Below are 27,821 nucleotides of genomic sequence, written 5' to 3'. Positions count from 1 at the left end.
AGTAGAATCATTTACTGCCACATACTGCTATCTCATTGCTCGGTGCATCCATCCAGTACTCTCTGGCCACGATCAATTGGTACTGAAGGACAATTTATGAAAATGTAGTGTAAAATCAAATGCATGCCACTCAGTGAAAGCAACTTCAAACAATGTCACAACTCGATCAAATCTCAGCCAAACAGGATAAAGGAATCCAGCTAAACATCCCATCTGCCTAATTTAACACTCTGGAAAGACTAACATTGCTAACGAGTGACACTCCTCAATAATATTCCTCAATGATTATTCAATTGACAATTACACTTGCCGCACAGATGTTGCTCGACTCACTCAATTCCTCCAGTAGTATGACTTTTGTTGTTCCAGATTCCAGGATCTACACCCTCTCTTATATCTCTGTAATCTGTGTCAGGCCAGGAACTCAAGTGCTAATTATTGTAATAATGTAGTCATAGAGTCATAGAAAACTACAGCACAGGAGCAGGCCCTATAGCTCTTCCAGTCCACGCTGAACCATTTAAAATGTCTCGTCCCATCCACCTACACCCGGACAATAGCCCTCCATATTCCTACCATCCATGTATCTATCCAAACTTTGCTTAAATGTTGAAATTGAAACTGCATCCAATATTTGCACTGGCAGCTCATTCTGCACCCACACTCCCCTCTAAATGAAGAAGTTTCCCCTCACATATCCCTTAAACATTTCACCTTTCACCCTTAACCCATGACTTCTAAGTTATAATCTCACTCAACCTCAGTGGAAAAAGCTTGTTTTCATTTACCCTATCTAAACCATGCATAATTTTGTATACCTCTATCCAACCTCCCCTCAATCTTCTTCTTTTAGTGAATAAAGTTCTAACCTATTCAATCTTTCCTCATAACTCAGGTCCTCCAGTGCTGGAAATAACTTTATAAATTTTCTCTGTATTCTTACAACTTTAACTTACATCTCTCCTGTTGGGAGGTGACTAAACCTACAGAAAATACTCCAAATTATGCCTCATTAACGTCTTATACAACTTCAACACTCCAGCTCCTGTACTCAATACTGTGGCGACCCACTTCCCAGCGCACTCGAACCGGCTCACAAAGCAGCGCGCGCCGGCATTGAGGCAGGTCCCAAAGAGGGCGCCAAGCCTGCTTCACCAGCAAGGGGAAAAGCCCGCGCGCGGGACGGGACTGTGAATACGCGCCCCCTACAGCATTCCCGCACGGGGAGGGCGGGATCAGGAAGGCTTTAAAGCGAGGCTGCGAAGTTTGAATAAACCTCTTTTGTAACTGCAGCTCACTGACTCCATGTCGTTACTGTAGCGCTGCGTGTAGCACACCGCTACAATTGGTGACCCCAACGGCCCAAACGATATTTGGACCGGAGATGAACGACGCTGCATCTGTTCATGCAGTTTTGTTAAAACTGCCAAGCTTCTGGACGCTGTGACCTCACCTATGGTTCCAGCAAGCAGAAGCCCAATTCCACATTTGGCAGATAACCTCGGATGCCACAGGTTACTACTACGTTGTGAGCTCCCTCGACCAGGAGACAGCCACCCAGTTTGAGGAGTTTATACAATCGCCCCCAGCAGACGGCAAATACACAGAATTCAAAGCCTTGCAAATAAGGACTTTCGGACTCTCATGGCGCGAGCGAGCTGCCCGCTTACTGCACCTGGATGATTTGGGGGACAGGCCACCGTCGGCTTTGATGAACGAGATGCTGTCCCTGGCCAGAGGTCACAAGCCCTGCCTCATGTTCGAGCAGGCATTCCTGGAGCAGCTGCCTGAGGATATACGCCTGCTGCTGTTGGACGCTGATTTCAGCGACCCCCGGAAGGTGGCGGCTCGGGCAGACGTGCTGTGGAAAGCCAAGAAGGAGAGTGGGGCGTCTGTCGCACAGATCACCAGGCCACGCTCCCAGCAGCAAACCAGACCAGGCCTAGCCGCAGAGCCTGCTAACCCCAGAGGCAGGGGAGAGGAGACCAACGAACAATGGTGCTTCTACCACCAGCGGTGGGGCGCAGAAGCCCGCCGCTGTAGCCCGCCCTGCAAGTTCCCAGGAAACGCCAGGGCCAGCTGCTGCTGATGGCCACGGCGGCTGGCCATTGGGATAGCCTCCTGTATGACTGGGACAAGCAGTCAGGATGCCGCTTTTTGGTCGACACCGGAGCCGAGATCAGCGTCTTACCTCCGATGAGTTACAACATCCGCAACAGAGAACCGGGTCCCACCCTGAGGGCCGCGAACGGCAGCACAGTAAGGATTTACAGCACCCGTACGGTGCGGGTACAGTTCGGCTCCAGCCGGTTCACGTGGGACTTCACACTGGCCGCCCTGCCCAGGAAGAGACTGGTCCACGCCAAGACCTTTCAAATGTTCTCCCTGGGTGAAGCCCAGTTGCCAGCCCCACACCTAGACTCCATCAAGCTGTCCAACAACGACTTCACCAGAGTCCTGGCGCATTTCCCATCGGTTCTGGCACCGCAGTTCACGGCAGCCATGCCCAGACACGGCGTACAGCACCACATCCCGACACAAGAACCACCCCTCCACGCCCGTGCTCGAAGGCTTCCCCCGGACAAGCTCTGGCTGGCGAAGGAGGAGTTCAAGAGGATGGAGGAATTGGGGATCATACTGTGGTCCAACAGCCCATGGGCCTCCTCCTGCACATGGTGCCCAAAGCGACAGGGGGCTGGAGACCATGCGGCGACTACCGCAGGCTGAACGAGGCTACAACACCAGACCGCTACCCTATGCCGCACATTCAGGACTTTGCAGCAAACCTGCACGGCGCACGGATCTTCTCCAAGGTAGACCTTGTCCGGGGATACCATCAAATCCCGATGCATCCGGACGACGTCCCCAAAACGGCACTCATCACCCCTTTCAGCCTCGTTGAGTTCCTCCGCATGCCATTCGGCCTAAAGAATGCCGCACAGACGTTTCAGCAGTTAATGGATGCGGTGGGACACAACCTGGACTTCGCTTTCATCTATTTGGACGACATCCTCATAGCCAGCAGCAGTCGTCAGGAGCATCTATCCCACCTCCATCAACTCTACGCCCGACTGAGTGAATATGGCCTGACAATCAACCCAGCCAAATGCCAGTTCGGGCTCGACACCATCAACTTCCTGTGCCACAGGATTACTAAAGATGGGGCAACCCCTCTGCCTGCCAAGGTAGACGCAGTCCGCCATTTCCCCCGACCCAACACAGTCAAAGGCCTTCAGGAATTCGTGGGTATGGTGAATTTCTACCACCGCTTCCTCCCTTCAGCTGCCTGAATCATGCGCCCCCTTTTCGCCCTGATGTCGGGTAAGGGCAAGGACATTACCTGGGACGAGGAGTCCGCCGCCGCTTTCATTAAAACCAAAGAAGCCTTGGCAAATGCCACGATGCTAGTGCACCCCAGAACGGACATCCCTACTGCCCTCACAGTGGATGCATCTAACATGGCAGTCGGTGGAGTGCTGGAACAACTCATCGAGGGTCGCTGGCAACCCCTGGCGTTCTTCAGCAAACACCTACGACCACCCAAGCTCAAATACAGTGCTTTCGACGGGAACTGTTGGCGTAATACCTGGCAATCCGGCAATTCTGGCAATTCAGGTACTTCTTAGAAGGTAGGCCCTTCACTGCGTTCACGGACCACAAACCAATTACCTTTGCGTTCACGAAAGCATCCGACCCCTGGTCGTCCTGCCAGCAGCGACATCTGTCCTACATCTCCGAATACACGACGGATGTCCGGCATGTCTCGGGAAAGGACAATGTCATGGCAGACGCCCTCTCCCACCCTAACATCCAAGCCCTGTCCCAGTGGGTAGACTATGAAGCACTGGTAGAGGTGCAGCAGGCAGACGAGGAGATCCTTAGTTACAGGACTGCAGTCTCCGGTTTGCAGCTCCAGGACCTCCCCGTAGGCCCAGGTGAGAGGACCCTACTCTGTGACGTCACCACCGGCTAACCCCGCCCCATCGTTCCGGCAGCCTGGCGGCGGCGCGTTTTCAACTCCATTCACAACTTAGCACACCCCTCCATCAGGACAACCATCCGGATGGTAGCCAACAGGTCCGTTTGGCACGGACTCTGCAAGCAGGTCAGTGAATGGGCCAGAACGTGCATGCACTGCCAAACAGCAAGGTGCAGCGCAACACCAAAGCTCTGCCGCAGCAGTTCCACCCCACCTGCCGGCGTTTCGACCACATTCATGTAGATATTGTGAGCCCCCTGCCAGTGTCATGAGGAGCACTGCACTGAAAGAGGAGGTTTTCACGGGGGACCGACTCAAACCGGCCCACGTGGACTTGGCGCAGCCGGTCAAAATTCAGGCACCGCGGCACAGAGGCCGACCTCCCAAACAGAGTCCGACCCAGACTGTGGACATTGGGGGGTGTATTGCCGGTTCTGGGGGGGGGTTATGTGGCGACCCACTTCCCAGCGCACTCGAACCGGCTCACAAAGCGGCGCATGCCGTCATTGAGGCAGGTCCCAAAGAGGGTGCCAAGCCTGCTTCACCAGCAAGGGGAAAAGCCCGCGCGCAGGACGGGACTGTGAATACGTGCCCCCTACAGCATTCCCACCCGGGGAGGACGGGATCAGGAAGGCTTTAAAGCGAGGCCGCGAAGTTTGAATAAACCTCTTTTGCAACTGCAGCTCACCGACTCCGCATCGTTATTGCAGCGCTGCGTGTAGCACACCGCTACAATACATTCATTTATGAAGGCAAATGTGTCAGAAGCTTTCTTTATGACCCTATCTATCTGTGACACCACTATGGATCTTTATTCTAAGATATCTCTGTCCTACTGTATTCAGTGCTCCACCATTCAACATGTCAGATCTACCCTGGTAGGTCCACTGAAAGTGCAAAACTTTACACTTGCCTTCCTTAAATTCCATCTGCCAATTTTCAGCCCATTTTTCCCAGCTGTTTCAGATTCCACTGAAAGCCATGACAGTCGCTGTCCACTACAATTCCAATCTTGGTGTCACCCAAACTTTAAGCACATTATCATAGAAACATAGAAAATCTACAGCAAAATACAGGCCCTTCGGCCCACAAAGCAGTGCCTAACATGTTCTTAACTGAGAAATTTGTTAGTCAAATCCTGAAATTCTCGAACTGATCAAATCAAGAAACTGACTCATTACCACCTGAGATGACCCGCACCAGAACTATCTGCCATGAATGAATATAAGATTAGCTTTATTGGTCACATGCACAGTTGGAAGAAAAAGTTCGTGAACCCTTTGCAATTACCTGGTTTTCTGCATTAATTACTCATAAAATGTTGTCTGATCTTCATCTAAGTCACAGTAATAGACAAACACAATCTGCCTAAGCTAACAATACAAACAATTGTACCTGTCATATTTTTATTGAATACACTGTTTTAATCATTCACAGTCCAGGCTGGAAAAAGTATGTGAACCTTTGTATGAACATCCCAGTGGTTTTTTGCAAACTTGAGACGTGCAGCAAATTTTTTTTGGAGAGCAATGGTTTTCTCCTTGGTGTCCTTCCATGAACACCATTCTTCTTCAGTGTTTTTCTTATAGTTCAGATACAAAGAGACTTTACCAAGCTCTAGAGTTTTCTGCAGGCCTTTTGCTGTTACCCTTGGGTTCTTTTTCACCTCCTTCAGCATTGCACATTGTGCTGTTGGTGTGATCTTTGCAGGATGCCCACTCCTAGGGAGAGTAGTAACAGTACTGAGTCTCCTCCATTTATAGAAAATTTCTCTTTCTGTGAACTGATAAACACTCCAAACTTCTTCTTCTTCTTCTTCGTTTCTGAAGTTGTTTTCATTGGGACATGATATACATCAAACAGATGTTTCTTGAGAAGAGTAGGCAGGTTGTGTCAATAACCTGGCTTTTTGTGTCTCTTTTATAGGACAGGGCACCTCTACAATCCACATCTCTAATCTCATGTCATTGATTGAACAACTGACTCCAAATCACTTTTGCAGAAGGCATTACCCCAGAGGTTCACATACATTTTTGAACCTAGACTGTGTTTGTTTAAATAATGTACTCAGTATTGACGAGAAGTACAACTGTTTGTGTGTTATTAGTCGAGGCAGATCGTGTTTGTCTATCATTGTGATTCAGATGAAGATCAGACCATATTTTATGATTAATGGAGAAAACCAAGTAATTGCAAAGGATTTACAAACATTCTCTTGCAACTGTACATCAAAACATATAGTACAATATATCATTTGTGACTGATCAACAAAGTCCACGTGTGCAATGCTTCCGGCCCCAACATAGCATGCCCACAATTTACTAACCCTTGCTAATTCATATGTCTTTGGAATATGGTAGGAAACCAGAGCATTTGGAGGTAACCATGAGCTCATGAGAACATATTAACTCCCTATAGACAGCTGACAAACTGAACTCTGATTGCTGGCACTGTAAAATATTACACTAACCGCTATACTACCAAACTGCCTCACAGTATTAATGGAATAAACTGAAGACATACATCAGCAATAACACTTCAGACATAACTAAACAGATCAACAAGGCAGCTCAGCTCCAACAGTTCACATCTAAAATATTTCTTTACACAGGTTCAAGCTGTAATTCAAGTATCAAAAGCAGTGCTTCTAGCCTTGATGCACAAATAAAATGCATTACTTTGCAAGCCTGTTAAACTTTTAAAGATCTGGATTGCTCATTGGCGCTCAAATTTTGAGAGCATTCAACCTCAAAATTGGTACACGTTTAAAATCTGCAATTGTGCTAGGCAAATTCAAAGATCTTAAGGTGGATAAGTCATCTGGACCAGATGGACGACATCCCAGAGTCCAAAGGGGGGTTGCTGAAGAGATAAAGGATGCATTGGTCATGATCTTTCAAGAATCACTTGATTCTGGCATGATTTCAAAGGAGGGGAAGATTGCAAATGTCATTCCACTCTTTAAGAATGGAGGAAGGCATAAGAAAGGAAATTATAGACCAGTTAGCATAAATTCAGTGGTTCGGAAAGGGTTGGACTATCATTAAGGATAAGTTTTCAAGGTACTTGGAGACTAATGATAAAATAAGTCAAAGTCAGCATGGTTTCTGTCAAGGGAAATCTTGCCTGACGAATCTGTTAAGAATTCTTAAAGGAAGTAACAAGCAGGTTGGACAAAGGAAAGGCAGTGGATGTCATTTACTTGGATTTTCAGAAGGTGTTTGATAAGGTGCCATACATGAGGTTGCTTAACAAGATAAAATCCGATTCCATTACAGGAAAGATACTGGCATGGATAGCGGAACGGCTGACAGGCAGGAGACAGTGAGTGGGAATAAAATTGGTCTTTTCTGGTTGGCTGCTGGTGTTCCTCAGGGGTCAATATTGGGACCTCTACTTTTCACATTGTTATCAATGATTTAGATCATGGAATTGATGACTTTGTGGCAAAATTTGTGCATGATACAAAGATAGGCGGTGGGGGGGAAGGTAGTGCTGAGGAAGCAATGCAATTGCAGCAGGACTTAGACAAATTGGAAGAATGGGCAAAAAAGTGGCAGATGGAATACAGTGTTGGGAAATGTACGATAATGCGTTTTGGTAAGAGGAACAATAGTGCGGATTATTACCTAAATGGGGAGGAAGTTCAAACATCAGAGGTGTAGAGGGAATTCGGAGTCCTCACGCAAGATTCCCAAAAGGTGTAATTTACAGGTTGAGTCTGTGGTAAAGGTGGCAAATGTAATGTTGCCGTCTATTTCAAGGGGAATAGAATATAAAAGCAAGGAGATAATGCTGAGCCTTTATAAGACACTAGTCAGGCCACATTTGGAGTATGGTCAACAGTTTTGGGCTCTGTATCACAGAAAAGATGTGTTGTCATTGGAGAGAATCCAAAGGAAGTTCACAAGGATGATTCTGGGAACGAACGGATTTACATATGAGGAGTGCTAGTACTCATCTAAAAAATTAGAAGAATGCAGGGGCATCTCATTGAAACCCACGAATGCTGAAAGGACTAGACTCTGGTGGGGGCACAGCCTCAAAATTGAGGGGCGACCCTTTAGGTAACGAGGAATTTGTTTTGGCCAGAGTAGTAAATCTGTGGAATGCTCTGCCAGACTGTGGTGGATGCCAATTCTGTATGTATATTTAGGTTGATCGCTTCCTGATCGGACGGGGCATCAAAGGATATGGCAAGAAAGCAGGTGTATGGGGTTGAGTGGGATCTGGAATCAGCCATGAAGGAATGGTGGAGCAGACTCGATGGGCTAATAGGCCTAGTTCTGCTCCTATGTCTAATGATCTTGTATTATCACAATTTACAAAATCTTATATGGCATTTCATCAATATACAAAACAAAGCTTCATCATCCCATCTGTCCTTTATATCTCCCCAAGTCCTGATATTTCTATTTCATTCAAATTTTAGTATTGGGCATTGAACCATATAGCACCTTCGATATATTGTTGATGGATAATAAAAACTTGAATTTCTTTTATGAAGAACAACTTTACAGTTATTTGTTAAGATACATTTGTCTCATTAATCTATGTCAGTAACACAATTCTTTAAAGAAATCCTCAACTTGTGAGTCAATTTTGACAAAATTCTTGCGGTCAATTAACTTAGTTTTTGTCTCTCCACGGGTCCTGCCTGACCTGATGGTTATGGACAGCATTTTCTTTTATATTTTACAGCTTTATAAAACTCGCTTAGGTAATTTTAGAGCACTGCATCCAAATCTGGTCAACTCATTACAGAAAGAATGTGGAGGATTTAGAGAGGGTGAAACGAGGTTTACAGTACACAGCCTGGTTTGGAGAATGTGCTGTCAGGAAAAGTTGAACAAGCTGGAGCTGTTTCCCGACAGCATGAGAGGATGAGGGGAAATTTGATGACGCTTATAGAATTATATGTGGGACAGATAGACAGCCAATATGTTTTTCCCTGGATTGAAATGTCTCCTTCCAGAGAGCATGCATTTAAGCTGAGGGGGGGCAAGAACCAAGGAGATGTGCAAGGCACTTTTTTTTTTAAAGAGTGGTGGAGGCTTGAAATGCACTGCGAGAGTTAGTGGTACACACAAACAAGAGCATTTCAATCTTTTAAGATGGCCACATGAATATGCAGAGAAGGGAGGGATATGATCAATATTCAGGGGAGAACAATTAGGTTAATTAGGAGGCATTTGTTTAATTCGTTCAGCACAACATGGGCTGAAGGGTCTGTCCTGTGCTGTACTGTAATATTGAAGCGTTACAAGGTACTGGTTAGACTTGGAATATTATCAGCAGTTTTGGGCCTCATTATCTAGGAGAGGATATGTTGGCATTGGAGACAGTCCAGAGGAGGCTCACAAGAATGACCCCAGGAGTGAAAGGGTTAACATATGAGCAGCAATTGATGGCTCTGGGCTGGATATTAGAAGAACGGGGGGAAATCTCAGTGAAACCTAAGGCCTAGATAGAGTGAATGTGGGCAGGAAGTTTCCTATACTGGGTGAATCTAGGACAAGAGGGCACAGTCTCAGAATAGAAGAGTGTCCCTTTAGAACAGAGATGAGAAGGAATTTCTTTAGCCAGAGGATAATGAATATGTGGAATTCACTGCTGCAAATGGCTGTGGAGGGCAAATCATCAGGTATACAGTGGATTCCGGTTAACTGGTTCATCGGTTCATCAGTACAGCAGTCTATTTAGGACGACTCTTAAAAGAACAAAACCTAATCAAGAAAATAGCCAGAATTACCTTTGTTTACTTGGGACACTATGTCACTTAATTGGGGCAGGAGATCATCACCGATAAGTTTCTAACTAAGGCTAGTTGTGTAAACTTGTGTGGCCATTAGATAGTACGCCATGCTTAGAATGAACATTTTTTCAATAAGATCAATTTCTGTTCAAAAAGCAATGATTAATCTTACCAATAGATGGCGAAAAATAAGCAGTAGAACAATTTAGAATTGATTTGCACACTGCAGTTTCAAGCATTCAGGTTTGGAGAGGCCAGAAATGGCTGGGAGTGAAAATGAAATTATTTCACTACTTCAACAAGTTAAGAACTAAGAAGAATTTGAAGATATTGACAATCATCTTGAACGTTGCAATGAAAATGAATATTTTGAAGATACAATTGTTGAAAGTATTGTTTGATGGCAGTCCATTATCTGCACTATGCTAATTTTGTTCATTTACAGTCAATCAAAAGAACCCGGCAACATGTTGGTTGCCCGTCATGTCCAACAACGACTAGAACCTGTGCGGAAGTTTTTAAAGTGGAAAAGCCATTCCACTTGGAAATTTCCACTCTCCTAATCTCAGAAGTCCAGGTCCTGTGGTACAAGTACTGAGTACTGTGGTGCTGAGGGTAGTGCAGTGAATGTGATCTACATGGATTTTAGTAAGGCATTTGACAAGGTTCCACATGGTAAGCTTATTCAGAAAGTCAGAAGGCATGGGATCCAGGGAAGTTTGGCCAGGTGGATTCAGAATTGGCTTGCCTGCAGAAGGCAGAGGGTTGTGGTGGAGGGAGTACATTCAGATTGGAGGGTTGTGACTAGTGGTGTCCCACAAGGATCTGTTCTGGGACCTCTACTTTTCGTAACTTTTATTAACGACCTGGATGTGGGGGTAGAAGGGTGGGTTGGCAAGTTTACCGACAACACAAAGGTTGGTGGTGTTGTAGATAGTGTAGAGGATTGGCAAAGATTGCAGAGACATTGATAGGATGCAGAAGTGGGCTGAGAAGTGGCAGATGGAGTTCAACCCGGAGCAGTGTGAGGTGGTACACTTTGGAAGGACAAACTCCAAGGCAGAGTATAAAGTAAAAGGCAGGATACTTGGTAGTGTGGAGGGGCAGAGGGATCTGGGGGTACATGTCCATAGATCCCTGAAAGTTGCCTCACAGGTAGATCGGGTAGTTAAGAAAGCTTATGGGATGTTAGCTTTCAATAAGTCGAGGGATAAGAGTTTAACAGGCGCGATGTAATGATGCAGCTCAATAAAACACTGATTAAGCCACACTTGGAGTACTGTGTCCAGTTCTGGTCACCTCAGTATAGGAAGGATGTGGAAGCATTGGAAAGGGTACAGAGGAGATTTACCAGGATGCTGCCTAGTTTAGAGAGTTTGGATTATGATCAGAGATTACGGGAGCTAGGGCTTTACTCTTTGGAGAGGAGGATGAGAGGAGACATGATAGAGGTATACAAGATGTTAAGAGGAATAGACAGAGCGGACAGCCAGCACCTCTTCCCCAGGGCATCACTGCTCAATACATGAGGACATGACTTTAAGGTAAGGGGAGGGAAGTTCAAGGGGGATACTAGAGGAAGGTTTTTCACTGAGAGTGGTTGGTACATGGAATGCACTGCCTGAGTCAGTGGTGGAGGCAGATACACTAGTGAAATTTAAAGAGACTACTAGACAGGTATATGGAGGAATTTAAGGTGGGAGGTTATATATGGGAGGCAGGGTTTGAGGGTCGGCACAACATTGTGGGCTGAAGGGCCTGTAATGTGCTGTACTATTCTATGCTCTATGTTCTTAAGTAGTTGTCACAAACTGCGGTCTTCCTTGGCTGTCGTGGATAACCATGACTTCTGTGCCTTTTCATGCCCTTTACTCTCCACGAAGCATTGAAAAAGCACCTTCTTGCCATTGGATCTCACTATTATCTCATCTGCTAAAACAAACTTCATCCGCTAGGACAAGCATGGCCCAATTTCACTGGGGTTTGAGGCTTACCAGCTACCCTCACGTGGTTCAGCCCACCTGTCGAAGCGATATTCAGATATTCAGTTATTCAGATCGACAGGTGAATGTCCAGTGGAGCCTAGAGTTAAGTAAGCTGCCCCAGAATGGACACAAGCCCCTTCACCAGAGGTGCTAATTCTCCCTGTACACAGCATCCCTGCATTCCACCCTATTCACAGCAGCATACATTGGATGAAGGAACTAATACACAAATTTATTGTACTGTAGTAGCATTGGTAGTGTTTCATCAAGATAAATAGTTACTCAGTTAAATGGTAGTTGGTCTTATTTTTAAATATCTTTTTAACTAGTTCCATAAAACCAGCTAATTTTGGCAGCCACTTAATTAAGCCAAAATATACTGGTGTTGATGTGTCACAATTAACTGGAATCAACTATATTTAAAGTGGAGATTAATAGGTTAAAATCAAAACAACTTCAAGATCAAGATCAACTTACAGTAACAAGTTCCTTTCAAAGGGTTTCCCTGGTATCGTGTTTCCACATCACATCTATAGAAACAAATTGATACAGTATAATTAACATCCTTGTGAATAGTCTTGTGTTTTGTTTTGTAATTACACACTATAATTGATACATTTACAAACATTTCACTTTCCAAAGGTAAAATATATTGTGAAAATCACAGCAAAGATTAAAAGGGGCACTAACAGAACAGCCTCTTCTCTATGTGTAAACACGTAGATTTAATTGGTTACTAACACCTCAAATATGTATTGTGATTGGCACTTAAATATGCAAATATGAGTGCACAAATTTTCTATTAGATCAGTATTTGTATACAACTAGCAAATTTCTGGATAAAAATGTAATTTCTTTGTTTAAACCTCGGAACAGTTTGGTGATGGGCTATGCTGTTCTCCTTATACAGAAGTAAATAAAGTGTGATTGGAGGAACAAGTGCAAGCTGCCAGAGTCTGTTTTTTGGCAATGAAAATATCAATGTCTACAACTTATAGGATATGGAGTGCCACGACTGTGGGTATGAAGAGCAGAAGTGCACACAGATGACTGAAGTTTGGAAACTATAACATGACAAGAGGGAACTTAAATCAAAAAGTAGAGGAATGATTGGATGGGGTTTTGGAGTTTCGGAGCAGCAGTGGAAATGGGGCTAAATTTATTCAACAAGGGGACGAGGACACTGGACAAAATCATATGAACACTTGAAATGAAAACAGAAACAGGCCAGTCACAAACAAGAGATTCTGCAAATGCTGTAAACCTTCAGCAATACACACAAAATGCTAGAAAAATGCAGCAAATCTGGCAGCACCTATGGAGAGGAATGAACAGTTGATGCTTTGGTCTGCGGCCCTTTAACAGGATTGAAAATGGAGGAGGAAGAAGCCACAATAAGAAAGGGGGGAGGAGAAGGAGTACAATATGGCAGGTGATAGGTGAGAGCAGATGGAGGGGAGAGAAGGTGTTTGGGTGGAAAAAGTGAGAAGTTGAGAGATGATAGATGGAAGAGGTAAAGGGCTGTAGAAGGAATCTGATAGGAGAGGACAGTAGACTATGGAAAAAATGGAAGGAGGAGAGGAATCAGAGGGAGAAGACAGGCAGATGAGGAGCGAGATGGGGTGAGAGGGCAACCAAAATTGGGAATGGAAAATGAGAGGAGGAGGAGGTGAGGAAATTAGCAGAAGTTAGAGAAATCAATGTTCATGCCACTAGGTTGGACAGAATAAGCGAAGTGTTGCTCCTCCAACTTGAATATGGTCACATCATCGCAGTACAGGAGGCCATGGGCAAACATTTCAGAATGGAAATGGAAAGTTGAATTGAATGGGTGGCCACCAGAAGATCCCACCTCTTGCGGCAGACGGAGCAAATGAGCCCAATGAAATAGTTGCTCAATTTACAGCCATGTAGATTGGGATTGAGTTATGAGACAGAGGTAGCTGCGATTAATAATAATGGCAGAACAGTATGTGATTAAGGTTGAGCAGTCTACTCTCAACTTCCCTTATTAAAAGCAAGAAAGAAGAAGCTGGAGTAACTCAGCAGGACAGGCAGCATCTGAAGTGGGATATGGGCAGTCAGCATTTCAGAATGGAGCCTGGCATTTGGACTTCATGCTCCAGATTCTTAGCTGCAGTTTCTAATGTTGCTAAGTTCGTAGAGCCCTCAGCATTGTCAAGGACCCTTTCCATATGTCCCATAATCTCTTTGACCTCTTACCATCAGGCAGAAGGTACCACAATAAGAACAAGGTTTGTTAAGCTAGGTAACAACTCTTTTCCCCAGGTTGAGAGCTTTTGAACACCCTGCTACTACCTAGTACACATTACTTATAACAACACCAGTATAATTATCCCGCTGTATGTTTAAATATATGTTGTATATGCACTTCATCTCAACCTGTGCATCTACAGAATTTTTTTTGTTAACTGTTAATATTATTTTATGTGCTATATGTGAGATACTGTATGTACTGTGATTTGCACCTTGGTCCCACAGGAACATTGCTTCATTTAGCTGTATCCATGTGTATGGTTGAATGATAATAAACTTGAACTTGAATTGAAAATGCTAGGCAATGTTCACAGTTTATTATCACTGACACATTTTATGTCATGGAATTTGTTGTTTTGCAGCAGCAGTACAGTGTAATACATAAAATATACTACAAATTACTGTAAGAAATATATATATTTAAAAATTACATTACTGCAAAAAGAGAGCAAAATAGTGAGCTATTTAGAAATCTGATGGCAGAGGTGATGATAATGTTCCTGAAATGTTGAATGTGCGTCTTCACGCTCCTGTACCTCCTCTCTGATGGTAGTAATAAGAAGAGGGCACGTACTAGGTGGTGGGGGTCTTTAATGATAGATGTCACCTTTTTGAGGCATTGCCTTTTGAAGATGTCCTCAGTGGTGGGGAGGTTAATGCCCATGATGGGGAGGCTAGTGCCCATGACAGAGGTGGCTGAGTTTATAATCCTCACCAGCAGAGTCAGGAAATGTACACTAACAGAAACAAAAATCATCTGGCCAAAGTGTGGATCATGGAATAAAATAGCACATCACTTCAGGTTCAGGCCACAAAGGGTCTGAACTAATAATCGGCAGGTATAACTTCAAATTCCACCATGACAGTTGGTGATAGTTGAATTCTGTGAATCATATCAGATAAATATGGGTTAATTTAGGCGACTTAGGACAGAAATTACTTCATATAGAGGATGATGAATACATAGAATCCTCAACTTTACAGACTTCTCATTATGTTTGTTAGAAGGAGAAGGAAACAGATTTTTCCATTATTAAGGGAATCCAGAGATATGATGAGAATGCAGGAACGTAGTTATGAGACAGAAGATCAGTAATGGTTTTGCTGAATGGCAGAGCATGCTCTTTTCCTCTTCTATTGCTTATTGTGTTCCTGGGTAAGTAAAGGATTGGCCATTTATATCAAATCAGACCCAGCTTCTTTGTAACATTCCCTCACAATGTAAATGAGACAAACACATTATTATTCTATAAAAGCATGCCTCAAGGACATATATAGAGAAAGGTGCTGGAAAAGGCCAGCAATATCATGAAGGATCCCACCCACTGTGTCTACGGACTGACTGTCCAACTCTCATCATGGAAGAGGCTACGCCGCATCCCTGCCAGGACCACTAGACTCAGAAACAATTACTTACCCCAAGTCATCAGGCTGATCAGAATCTCCACCCATTAACCCAGCAGACCACCCCCCACCACTCACATCACTTCGTGAACATACAGTCAGCCTATGGATATAAGCTAATCTTATGTACACAAGGGCAACTCAATGGTTACTTGTACAATAAACAACCTTGAATCTTGAATTAACTTGGAAGACATACTCAAATTGAAGCTCCTACTTCTGTGAAGTTCATTACCGCTGAAGTTTTTCTGTGATACTGCAGAGAACAGTCACCTGGGAACAAAGAGCTAGTTTTGATACTGATGAGAAAATTGATATCTCGAACTCTGCATCTCTTCTCCTAAAGGTTTCAGCAAACCTGCCTTAAGACGCTTTTTCCTAGTCGGCAGTCTTCATGGGTAAGGATACACAGAGAGAAGACATTCAACTTAAAACTCAATCAGAATCACTCTCAGTTTTCTCGTATTTCTATATCTGGATACTTCTGATACAAAATGGATAATAGATGTTGGGTGAGAAGACAGAAACAGCATTTTAAACTGTGGTAAGAAATGAACGAAATGATATTGGACTTCACTCTATCTCAAAACAACAGATGTCTATAGTTTATGGAGGGTTCTTGTTAAATTGCTCTCCAAACACTCTATTTGATTGTATTAGCTTGCTCATTAATTGAAAATGTCATGGTCACAAAGTGGAACTGAATTATAGGAAATTTTACTGCAGCCATAAACCTCCACCAAAAGCAGCATGGTCATAAAAAGTACTGAATGTAACTTACAGCTGACACTTGTCCCCTTTGATTCCTTTAGTCGTGCAGAAGCATTTTCCTGTCTTGGTATCACAGATGGATGCATGTCCATTGCATTTGCAGGCTTGAGAAGTGCAAAATAAAATCAGTAATATATTAACTTGGCATGTCCCAATCAAACCTAAACAATATTTTATCAATGCACTATAGAAAACACTATCTGGATGCATATCAGCATGTTAAGGCAACTACTCTGCACATGAAAATGAGAAACTGCAGAGAGTTGTGGACACGGCTTGGCACACCACAGAAACCAGCCTGAGTTCCTCCAGTATTTTGTGTGTGTCACTCCACCTATACTTCTTGTAGCCTCAATAAACAGCCAGCATAATCAGAGACCCCACCCACCCTAGACATTCTCTCTTCTCACCCCTCCCAGCAGACAAAAATATGAAAACCTAAAACTACACTCCACCAGGCTCAAGGACACCATCCATCTCACTGTTATAAGACTATTAAATGGTTCTCTAGTACATAAGATTGACTCTTGACTTCAAAATCTACCTCACTATGATCTTGCACTTTGTTTACCTGCACTGTCTGCGGCTGTTACAGTTTATTCTGCGTTATTATTGTTTTACCTTGTTCTACACCTCAATGAATGTGCATTGTGTAATGACTTAACCTGTATGAGCAGTATGCAAAACAGGTTTTTCACTACATCTCAGTACAGTGACAATAATATATCAATTCCAATATTATGGAAAAAAATAACCTGAAAACATTGCCTATTTGCTTTCTTATGAAAACTCTGACCATAAAAAAATGTGAAGCATATTTCTGAGAACAGAAAAACCTGATTTATTTGTTGTCAATTGCTTGTCAGCTCTGCAGCCAATTGTTAATTAAAACCTGCTATTTACAGTGTCTTATCAAATGGTTCTGTAACACTTCATTCTGCATTCTGTCATTGTTTTCCCATGTACCAACTCAATGCACCATTGTAATGAAATGACCTGTATGCAAGGCAAGCTTATCTTGGTACAGTACCTTGGTACACGTGACAATAATAGCTCACTTTACAAACTCAAGTGGGGAATATTTCAGCCTACAAATTAGATTCTCAAAACCCTCTACCCACAGTCATACTGCAGCTTTATAGATGAAAAATGGCCACTGTTATTTTAGCAACTTGCCATTGGCATGTTCTGAACCGCAGGACACTTCCTTGTGGGTCTCATTTCCCAGATTTATATTCCTTTATTTATGTTCTTTTACACTCTGCATAATATTTATCTTCCTTTCTTGACGTCCCCTATTAACCTATTGAGGACATAGAAGCTCTAGTCAGGAAAGAAGGATAGGCAGTGAATGCTCTGAAGGGATGTAAGAATAAACTTAAGGAAATCAGTAGGGCAAAAAGAGAAACACAAAGTGATGAAGGAACTTAACAGGTCATGCAGCATCTATGGAGAGCAATAAAGAGCTGCCCTTTCAGGCAGAGACCCTTCATTGGGTCTATGAGACCTGATGAAAGGTCTTGACATGAAGCACCTACAGTTTATTCCCCTCCACAGATGCTACCTGACTTGCTGCGTTCCTCTAGCATTTTGTGTGTGCTACTCTAAATTTCCAGCAACTGAAGAATACCTTGTGTTTGTGGGCAAAAAGGAGAACACGAAGAATCCTTAGCAATAAGGTAAAGAAGAATCTTAAATATTCTATGCATATTAAAGATAAAAAGATAACTTGGGAGAAAATAGGCCCTCTTAAAGATCAGTGTGGCCACCTGTGAGGGTAGTCATTGCTGTTACTTGTCATATGCAATTCTTTGGAGAAGCTAGCAAGTTCAGGAAATAAAACAGTGTGGTCCTGAAACATCACAGCATTACAAATAAATTGATAGTGGTCTTGAAGTACATAACTGAGTCACAGAGCTGGAACAGCATACAAACAATCCTTCAGCCCAACTCACCCATACTGAACTAAGCTGCCTCTATGAGCCAGTCTCATTTGCCTGTGTATAACCATATAACTATATAACAATTACAGCACGGAAACAGACCATCTCGGCCCTTCTAGTCTGTGCCGAACGCTTACTCTCACCTAGTCCCACCTATCTGCACTCAGCCTATAACCCTCCATTCCTTTCCTGTCCATATACCTATCCAATTTTTTTTTAAATGACAAAATCGACCCTGCCTCTACCATTTCTACTGGAAGCTCCTTCCACACAGCTACCACTCTCTGAGTAAAGAAGTTCCCCCTTGTGTTACCCCTAAACTTTTGCCCCTTAACTCTCATGTCCTCTTGCTTGAATCTCCCCTACTGTCAATGGAAAAATCCTATCCACGTCAACTCTATCAAGTCCCCCCTCAACCTTCTACGCTCCAAAGAATAAAGACCTATCTTGTTCAACCTATGACAAAGGGTCTTGGCCCAAAACATTGACTGCTCGTTTCCACGGATGCTGCTCGACCTGCTGAGTTCCTCCAGTGTGTTGTATGTGTTGCTTTGACCACAGCATCTGCAGTGTACTTTGTGTTTACAAGTGGTGGTTAACATTGTGCCATTGTTTAACAGCTGCATAGACAAGCCAAATATCTACAGGCCAGTGAGCCTGTGATCAATGGTAAGAAAGTTATTGGGGGAGGTTCTTTGTGAAAGGATCTAAATGAATTTGGAATGGCATGGACCAATTAAGGATAATCAGCATGACTTTGTGGTTGGGAAGTCATGTCTCACAAAATAATATAAAAAGTGAATATAACTCAAGAAGGAAATACCAAAGGTCAGGCTTGCATCCAGAGAATTGAATTGAATGTTGGGTATATGTTACAAAATTCCAGAGGTGATATTAGAAGTGGGTACAGTTACAATGCTTTAGTGACAGAATTTTCTTCCCAAGAGCAAAGAGACCAAGTCATTGAATACATTTAAGACAGACATACATTTAGAGTCAATGTTATGAGGATCAAACAGGGAAGTGGAGTTGAAGCCACATTCACTAAAGCCATGACTTTAGTGAGCAGCCCACTGTTAACACAACAAAATGCTGGAGGAATTCAGCAGGCCATACAGCATCTGTGGAAAAAAGTAAACAGTCAATATTTTGGGCCAAGACCCTTCATCAAGACCCAACCAGCAGGAGTCCTGATGAAGGGTCTCAACCTTGTCTTTGGATGTATCGATCATACAAAGAATCAAAAACATTGATGAAAGAGGTAATTGAAAGAAAATAGACATTAAAATTGGACTTACACTGGCAACTCCCTCCATTCGTAGGGTCACCGTAGTAACCAGATATGCAAGTATCACAGTGGTTGCCAGTTGTTAGATCTTCACACTTCTCACAGATGCTCTCATTTACACACTTGCTATGGCCATTACACTGACAAGCTGGAAGAAATATTTATTTTGAATCAACAGTACGAAAAATGACCAACACAAGTTCCTACTCCAGTCCAAAATCTCTCATCCTTATCGGACTAGACAAACACAAATAAAGAGTTTATATGTTATCTACATTAATTCATTAACTATAAGCAGCGAGAAGCAATAAAGAGATTTTCTAAATCCAGTCCAGCCTCATAAAACAAGGACGGCCTTTTAGAACACAGATGAGGAGGAATTTCCTTAGCCAGAGGGTGGTGAATCAGTAGAATTCTTTGCCGCAAAAGGCTGTGGAAGCCAAGTCATTTAAAGCATATTTAAAGCAGAGGTTGATAGGTTCACGATGAGTAAGGGTGTCAACAGTTCTACTCCTAAGTTTTATGGTCTGCGGCGACCCAAACTGCTGCCTTTTCTTGATCTAGGCTAGGTTCTGCTCTGGACCCACCCACAGTTTGACTCTTAGCTTTACTCTAAAATGGCTTTGCAGAGTAATTACATGATAAGGGCAACTGCTCTCTGCCCACTTCTCCCAAGACATTGTACAGACAATACACAGCTACAGTGCCTTGAAAATCTGCTCGCTTTCTGCCAGAGCTTAAACTGGGGAGGAAGTTTGTCTTTCAGCAGGGCAATGACCACAAGTACACTACCAGAGCAACCATGGAGCTGCTTCAAATGAAGAAAATTGATGTCCTTGAGTGGCCCAGTCGAAGTCCTGACCTTAACCCAATCAAACATCTCTGGCAAGACCTCACAACTACTGTCCACCACCACTCCCCAACTAACCTGGCACAGCTTGAGTAATTTTGGAAGGAGGAATGAGCAAACCTTGCTCCATCACACTGTGCAAAGCTAATGGAAGCTTATCCAAAAAGACTCTACTGGCTGTAATAACTGTGAGAGGAGGTTCAACTAAGTTCTGAGCAAAGGGGATGAACATTTTTGAACTACTGAATTTTTAGTTTTTCCAGCTTTACAATTTTCTGTTTTTCAGGCTCTACTGTGAAAAAAGCAGCATGTGATTCACAAATAAAAATTCTCAGTTAAATTGATTGAAATTCCTGATTGTAATACTCATTTATGTGAACAAAGGGTTGCAGACTGAATACTTTTACAAAGCACTGTACATATGCCATTAATGTAACAATCCATGAATGAACAAAATGCTGACCTGGACATTGGATAAAGGACCAGTTGTACTTTGTTTCTGCAGGACACATGCTGACATTCAGAGTGGGTATATAGGGAGTGTTTACTGTGGAAATTTTCATTGGCCCACGATAAGATCCTTCTATACACTGTCCTTTCCCTGTATTGCTGGGGTCAGTACACCATCCACATCCAGGCTGCTCCAAACAATGACTGCACGTACGGTAACCAGAACAATTCTCAGCTGCAATAACAGAAAAGACAGATCAAAAGCTTCAAAGGCATTCAAAAGAAAAATTAGCAGACAAAAATGAACATTTTGCTAAAAATGGTTTGGTATATAGATAGTTTCAATAATGGTGGGATTTAAGAAAAGTCCTAAGAATTGGTGCAATTTCTTAAAGGTAAAATAAACCCTTTACAACTTGCCTCTTGCTAAGCTTTCAGATTAATGCCTAATACCTGGTAATCTCTCTTCTGATGACAAAAGAACTAAATTCTTTGTGTATGACTCTTCTGTAAAGAAGTGCAAAGTTTTCATTACACTGAAGATTACATGCACTATATATCTATTGAAATATTTTGTCAATAATATTGTGAAAATTTTTGGATGCCATAAGTTCACCCGGTCCACTGAGTCCACGCCAACCAAAAATGTGCATGCCCTGGTCACTCCAACTTCTAAACCCTGATCTATCAGGTATTTGATCAATGGCCTTTGGGCAGAAACCATTTTTTTAATGCTTGATCATGTATCCACCACATACTAAAGGGCTAGATTTTCAATCCAACCTTATAGCAAGCTCACATACACTCAGTGGCCACTTTATTCGGTACAGGATTGGAACCCAGTTTGGACCATCCACTTCAAGGTTTGACATGTTGTGCGTTCAGAGATGCTCTTCTGCACACCTCTGTTGTAACATGTGGTTATTTGAATTACTGCTTCCTTCTTGTCAGCTTGAATCAGTCTGGCCATTCTCCTTTGTACTCTCTCATTAAAGAGGTGTTCTTGCTCACAGAACTGCCACTCAGTGGATGCTTCTGTTTCTCGCACCATCCTCTGTAAACTCCAGTTCTGCATGAAAATTTCAGATCACCAGTTCCTGAGATACTCAAACCACAGAATTCCTCAACAATCTTTCCACTGTCTAAGTCACTTATTCACTAATCTGATGTTTGGTTTGGTTTGGACTGGTCTTCTTCTAGTCATGTTTAATGGCAGACGGCAGACCAACATAAGGCCAACTACTGAACATCATTCAAGAACACCAAATACCTTTCTTCATGAGTAGCTTCCATCACTGTCCCTTTCATATTTGTGTCACTAAAACCCCACATAGTACTATGAACATTAAAATCCCCTGACCTTTAGCTAACAAACTTCTAGCATTCCATTTTAAGATTTAAATGAAATAAAGAAAAACAAAAATGAAAAAAATTCTGAATATTATTTTGAATATTATTTACCATTCCTTATAAAGCATCATTAATAATTTCTAGAATTGAAACTTGTCTCTAGACGTTTTTCTGCAGCTTTTAATATAATTTTAATTTTTACTGTCCTACTTTTAGTTTGCGCTGTACAATTTACCACATCTGCCGTGAAAGTGACAAACTTCAGCTTATCAACAATCAGTGAATCCTTTGTTATAAAATCATGCATTTTACACAGCGACTTTAATCTATCTATATTCTGGATATTAATAGGTTCCATTGACACTGTCTTCTATACTTTCTGAAGAGCCTCTGCATATGACATCCCCTTTCTACCCAAATATGCTGCACTCCCACATCTTTCTTATAACAGGACAACCTGCATAATTCCCCTCCACAATTGATACATTTTGGCCCTCTGCCTTACCATAATCATGTTCTCCAGCACATCTACAACATTGCTTTTTACCCCTACACACAGCTGCAACATGACAAACTCCTGGCACAGGAAACATCTCAGATACAGGTACAGGCTTGAACCATGTAACTCACATAACCTAAATTAACCTATCAGACAACATTTTCCCATCAAATTTAATCAAAACCGATCAGCTGTTCTTACTCTACACGAAACCCTTTTAAACTTTTCCCCTAAGTTATTTTTAACTTGGTTCAAGTATACATCTGAAGGCACTCCTGTGATTACTTCCCAAAGCCACTGCTGTTCAATATAATTTCTTTGTGTTACCTTCCTTCCTCCCACAGCTTTTAACCCTACAGCTCTCTCACGTTCTTGCTTTCTTTACAAAACACTAAAAGTACCCCAATTCTCTTACAAGTTCTTGCACCCATATTTCCTCATGGTTTTTTTCCAAATCCTCAGTTAGTCTAGTGGGACTGATAACAGAAACAGGTCCAAATTTAGCAATAGCTTAAACTCTTCCTTCCTTTTTTAGGGTCTACTTGCATTCACTGGATGATAGGCCACTACAATCCTCAATTATTCCCTTATTTTCCCTTTTCCCAGAAACCTGCCAATCGCCTCCCTCCATATAATTCCTGTTCACCATATCTAACACCATCTGCTTTTCGCAACCTCCATCTTCTTAATCACTTCTCGACATCTCTACAGCCTTTCCTGCCTGAGACTAACCCCCAACAGAGTGCTCAATCCTTTGCTCCAACTCCAATCAACTATCACCTGACAACCCATGACTTCGCTGGCAGTTGCGTTCCATTGGCGGGCCCTGTTATGGGGAAAGCACAAAATAGGTGGGCCTAAGCCTGCTGTCAATGTTTGGCATGAACAACAACTGAACCTCATGACCATGTCTGCATGCTTTTATACACTGAGTTGCTGCCACATGACTGTCTGATTAGATATATGCATTAATAAGATGTACAAGTGGTCCTAAGAGACTTGTACTAAGTGTAACCATCTTCATCAAAGATATTCCAAACTCTAAGAAAGCGATGACTTAAGATTAGTCTAATCTTGCAAACCAAGCAGAGGCTTAGTTTAACCAAATATCTGGTAAATTCCTTCTCATCTTCTGTCCACCATAACTAGTTGCCTACATTGCAATGTTATTTGAAACCAGAGTAGGCCATCAATGCCATTCAATAACTGTGGCTCATTAACCAACGGTGGAATCAACTACTTTCTGACACCAACAATCAACTTAGTTCCTATCACCATCACCACATATTTTCCAGTGTAGGAACTCTGTATCTAATTCACTAACAGATGATACCCAACAGTATTATGTTGAGATGCTTCCTCGTCACTTGCTAATGACAGAATAAAGGAAGCTAATCAAGGAAGTCGGTAGCAATTATGATTATTGTTAAGATATCTTTTACTCAAGCGCTGAAGTCCAAGATACCTCATTTATTTTTAAAAGCATTGATTGGTTTGTACAATAAAATGAAGTTTTTAAAAAATGTTTATTCAAAGTTTGAAGTAAATTTATTATCAAAGCACATACACATCACCATATACAACTCAGATTCATTTTTTGTTGGCATACTTAATAAATCCATAATAAAATAATAACCACTACAGAATCAATGAAAGACAGCACCAAGCAATGTGCAAAAGAAACACACTGTGCAAATGCAAAAAAGAAAGAAAGAATAATAAATAAATAATACCAAGAACATCAGTCCATAGGTTGTGGGAACATTTTAATGAAGGGCAACTGAAGCTGAGTGAAGTTATCCCTACTGGTATATGAACCTAAAGGTTGAGGGGTAGTAACCATCCCTGAACCTGGTGGTGAGAGTCCTGAAGCTTGCTTCCTGATGGCAGCAGCGAGAAGAGAGCATGCCCTGGCTGGTGGGGGTCCCTGATGATGGATGCTGCTTTCCTGCACAGTGCTCAATGGTGGGGAGGACTGCACTGGTTCTATGTCAGTTTACAAATTTCTTGGGGGAACACAGATAGTTTGGTGTTCAGACAGTGGTTAGTCACACTTGGCAACATTATGTCAGAGTTTAACAGTTGACCCTGAAGTCAAGGGCTTCAAGCTATTACAATTCAAATATGTACAGGATGAAGACACTCCATGAAATACTTTATAAATTTAGTTTTAACTTACATTATGTGTGTGCTATGTGAAAGATGTAAATAAAATAGCAGAAAAAAATCCAACATATAGGGCATCTATTTTTGAAATAAGTTCAAAGTGGGAAATGAAAATTAGACAAATATTAAAAATTTAAATCTATGAAGCATGTTGGCTAGATTACCCATACTTATGTTTTGACTACCAAGTGGGGTGGCACAGAAGCATAGTGGTAAGCGCAGTGCTTTTACAGCATCAGATATGAGAGTTCGATTTCACTGCTGTTTGTAAGGAGTTTGTATATTCTCCCCCTGACCTCTGGGTGCTCCGGTTTCCTCCCACATTCCAAATACATACAGGTCAGTGAGTGTAACTGGGCAGCAGGGGCTTTTTGGGCTAGAAGGACCCGTTACCATGCTGTAACTCTAAATAAATGATAGAGTTCCAATTATGCATCTATCGTGCAGAAGTAAAGACTCCAGATATTGAGAAAAAAATGCAGATTCCTAAATCTGAAATGAAAACAAAAATGCTGTGAAAATTCTGCAGCTCAGTCATGATTTCTAGAGGGACTTACAGTTCTAAGGCTTCTATTTGAAGTTGGTTCTTTTGAAAGGCATGATCCACCCAGAAGTGAAAGTAAAAATTATGATCAATATCATAATGAACAGTCCACAGAAAGTAAGAAGATGGAGTCGACGTGGTTCATAAAATGGTGCATGGTCTGTCGTGAAGATTCCTGACCAATCAAATCGGGTTTGTTTGGTCAGAGAAAGAGAAAACAGGAAGAGAGCTATCTTCATATCAGGTTTAGAATACACTTAGATGGGGACATAAAGGGATAAAGTTAAGCCCTCGGTTGAAGACTGATCACTTGGGACTAGAGAGGGAAAAATCAGAAAGAATCACAGAAAAAAATATGGACTGGGAAGAGAAATGAAATTAGAAAAACATGAAGATTCACAGCATCTGCTGTTTGCTTCTCTATGTATTTCATATCCAACATAGCCCATTTTTCATCTTTCCTCCTCTGTTTTCATATCTCCTTTTATCTCCCAATGACAGATTATCTGAAATAAACAAGCATTCACCATCCTTCATCAGATGGCCCCAGTACCTTGATCTCTACGCTTTCACAGGTACTCCTTGTTCTCTCTCCACCCTTCTCTCTTCTTAGCAATTTAAAACACACTTGATTTCTAGATCTTTATTTGGTTGCTGGAATTTTGTCAACTTGAAACACTAACTGTTTCTTTCTCCACAGAGGTTCCCTGGCTTGCTGAATGTCTCCACAATATAATTCAAAGATTTAAATATGTTTATCAGCCAGTATTTTCCATTATAGAATTATGTAATATACTCCCAAATGGAAACTCTCACTCAATACTGTCTTATTATGATCAATAGCTTTGAAATGAAGCCCAAATGGGAAGTGAAACAGCTCAAATTTGATAGGCTTATTTGTCAAGGAACATATAACAATCCTTAGCTCTTGAAGCTTGCTATAATTGCAGGCTTCAGGGAGTTTGTATCTCAATAGAACAAAATCAATGGCAATCGGTGGTACAAGCTGTCTTCTTCATGGTTACCTGTTATCTGCATCTATCGACATACAAATTTTGTTAACATTAAATATTAAATCAATTACTTCTTGAAAGCCACAACATCCACAGGCAGTTTTTTTCCCCATAATAACTCAATGATTAAAAAATCCTTCATGCTAATTACTTAAAATCTTTTCACTCTTGTCGTATTAAATGAAAAAGGAAGAGTTTCCTTACCCCTTCATAACTTGTCAAAATTTTATCCATCAGATAATCCAGCTTAGCTACCTACCATGTAACCAATCCAGGTTAGATGATACCTACATTCGGTATTGACAGTTTTCCCTGGCTCATATGCTTAAAACATGCTTATCATGTATCTATCAACTGCTTAGATTTCCCAATTACTCATCTGAATTTCTAATACGCTTTCTATCTCCATCACAGATCTACATTTCAATTCCTGAACACCTCCATACAAAAACTTTTTTAAAAATATTCATATGCCTGCATTAGACTTCTAGATTCCTGTTAAATTTTGCTTCCAATCTATACTTGCCCTTTCACTCACTTGTTTAACCTTTTTTGTATATATTGTCTGATGCTGATTTTTTTCTTCTGAAAGATATGTAAAATAAGAGCATAATTTTAAAACTAGAACTATGTTAATTCATACCAAAATCAAACTCGTGCAAGCAGATAAAAATTGCAACTTTATCTCCAAATTAGGCATTTTTGTTTGTGTCAGCTAAGCGAGCAAGACAGAGCTTTCTGCTCTGCATGGCATGTTCATTAAGGATCATCTGTATCTACTTCAATTATCGAAACAGATAAGAACTTGTCTTAATTGAAGAACATCACGTCAAGTACACAGTGAGTCAGTATGGTTAAGTTGTTCACCTGCCAAAGTAGGACTAGCTGTTAAGTGTGCTACCAAGAAGTTTTCAAAAAATGTAATTAATACATTTATTTCGGTGTCTGATGACTAATAAATTTATTTTATGGAAACTGACTTCATTGCCTTCAAGAACACATAAAGCTTAATGTTGCTATAATTTATTAATATAATTCAGCCTTCTGCCATCAAGCTGGCAATGAAGAAAATACATCAATCATATTAGTCTGCAGGATATACAACAATGAATTAACTGAACCTACTTTCCACACTGACAACAGACCCATCTCTCCTGTTAAGTTATTTGAAGTTGTGAAGGTTAGTCCTTCTAAGAATCTGGAATCACGGTTTAATGGACTGTTACTTGATTTGTGGTGTTATGTATGTAGTTTTACTTTACAGTAGCTGGGGAGTATACCAGACTCCAATGTCAGAGTAACTACTGAAATAAAGCACGCCAGGCTGTGAAAACTTGGTGTGATTTCAATTTTAGTTTGTCAAATTGATAGCAGCTAGTTCTATAATTAGTTTTAAAACACACCAAATCATTTAAAAACTGATATGCATAGAGAAAATGAAAGAAATTATCAAAATTTTAAAAAAACTTATACTGGAGAGATTAATGGGACTGGAAGTCGATAAATACCAAGGACCTGATGACCTGGGTTTTGAAGGAGTTGGCTTT

At 41.8% G+C, this 27,821-nt stretch overlaps 1 protein-coding gene across 4 annotated transcripts in view; it reads right to left on the bottom strand.

Moving 5' to 3' along the window:
• atrn (attractin) overlaps positions 1–27,821 on the bottom strand; it is a 414,604-nt gene that overhangs the window by 162,329 nt on the left and 224,454 nt on the right. For all 4 annotated transcript variants that reach the window (XM_073042130.1, XM_073042131.1, XM_073042132.1 and 1 more), the window contains exons 18-21: positions 20,716–20,937; positions 19,413–19,550; positions 16,182–16,275; positions 12,197–12,249 (exon numbers count right to left, since the gene is read on the bottom strand). In XM_073042130.1, the coding sequence (XP_072898231.1) occupies positions 12,197–12,249; positions 16,182–16,275; positions 19,413–19,550; positions 20,716–20,937 (507 nt within the window). The remainder of the gene's footprint in view (positions 1–12,196; positions 12,250–16,181; positions 16,276–19,412; positions 19,551–20,715; positions 20,938–27,821) is intronic.

This window comes from Hemitrygon akajei, chromosome 4 (genome assembly GCF_048418815.1).
Source record: "Hemitrygon akajei chromosome 4, sHemAka1.3, whole genome shotgun sequence".
Taxonomy (NCBI): Eukaryota; Metazoa; Chordata; class Chondrichthyes; order Myliobatiformes; family Dasyatidae; genus Hemitrygon; species Hemitrygon akajei.
The sequence above is the reverse complement of the archived record's forward strand: the minus strand, read 5'-3'. Positions and strand labels throughout refer to the sequence as shown.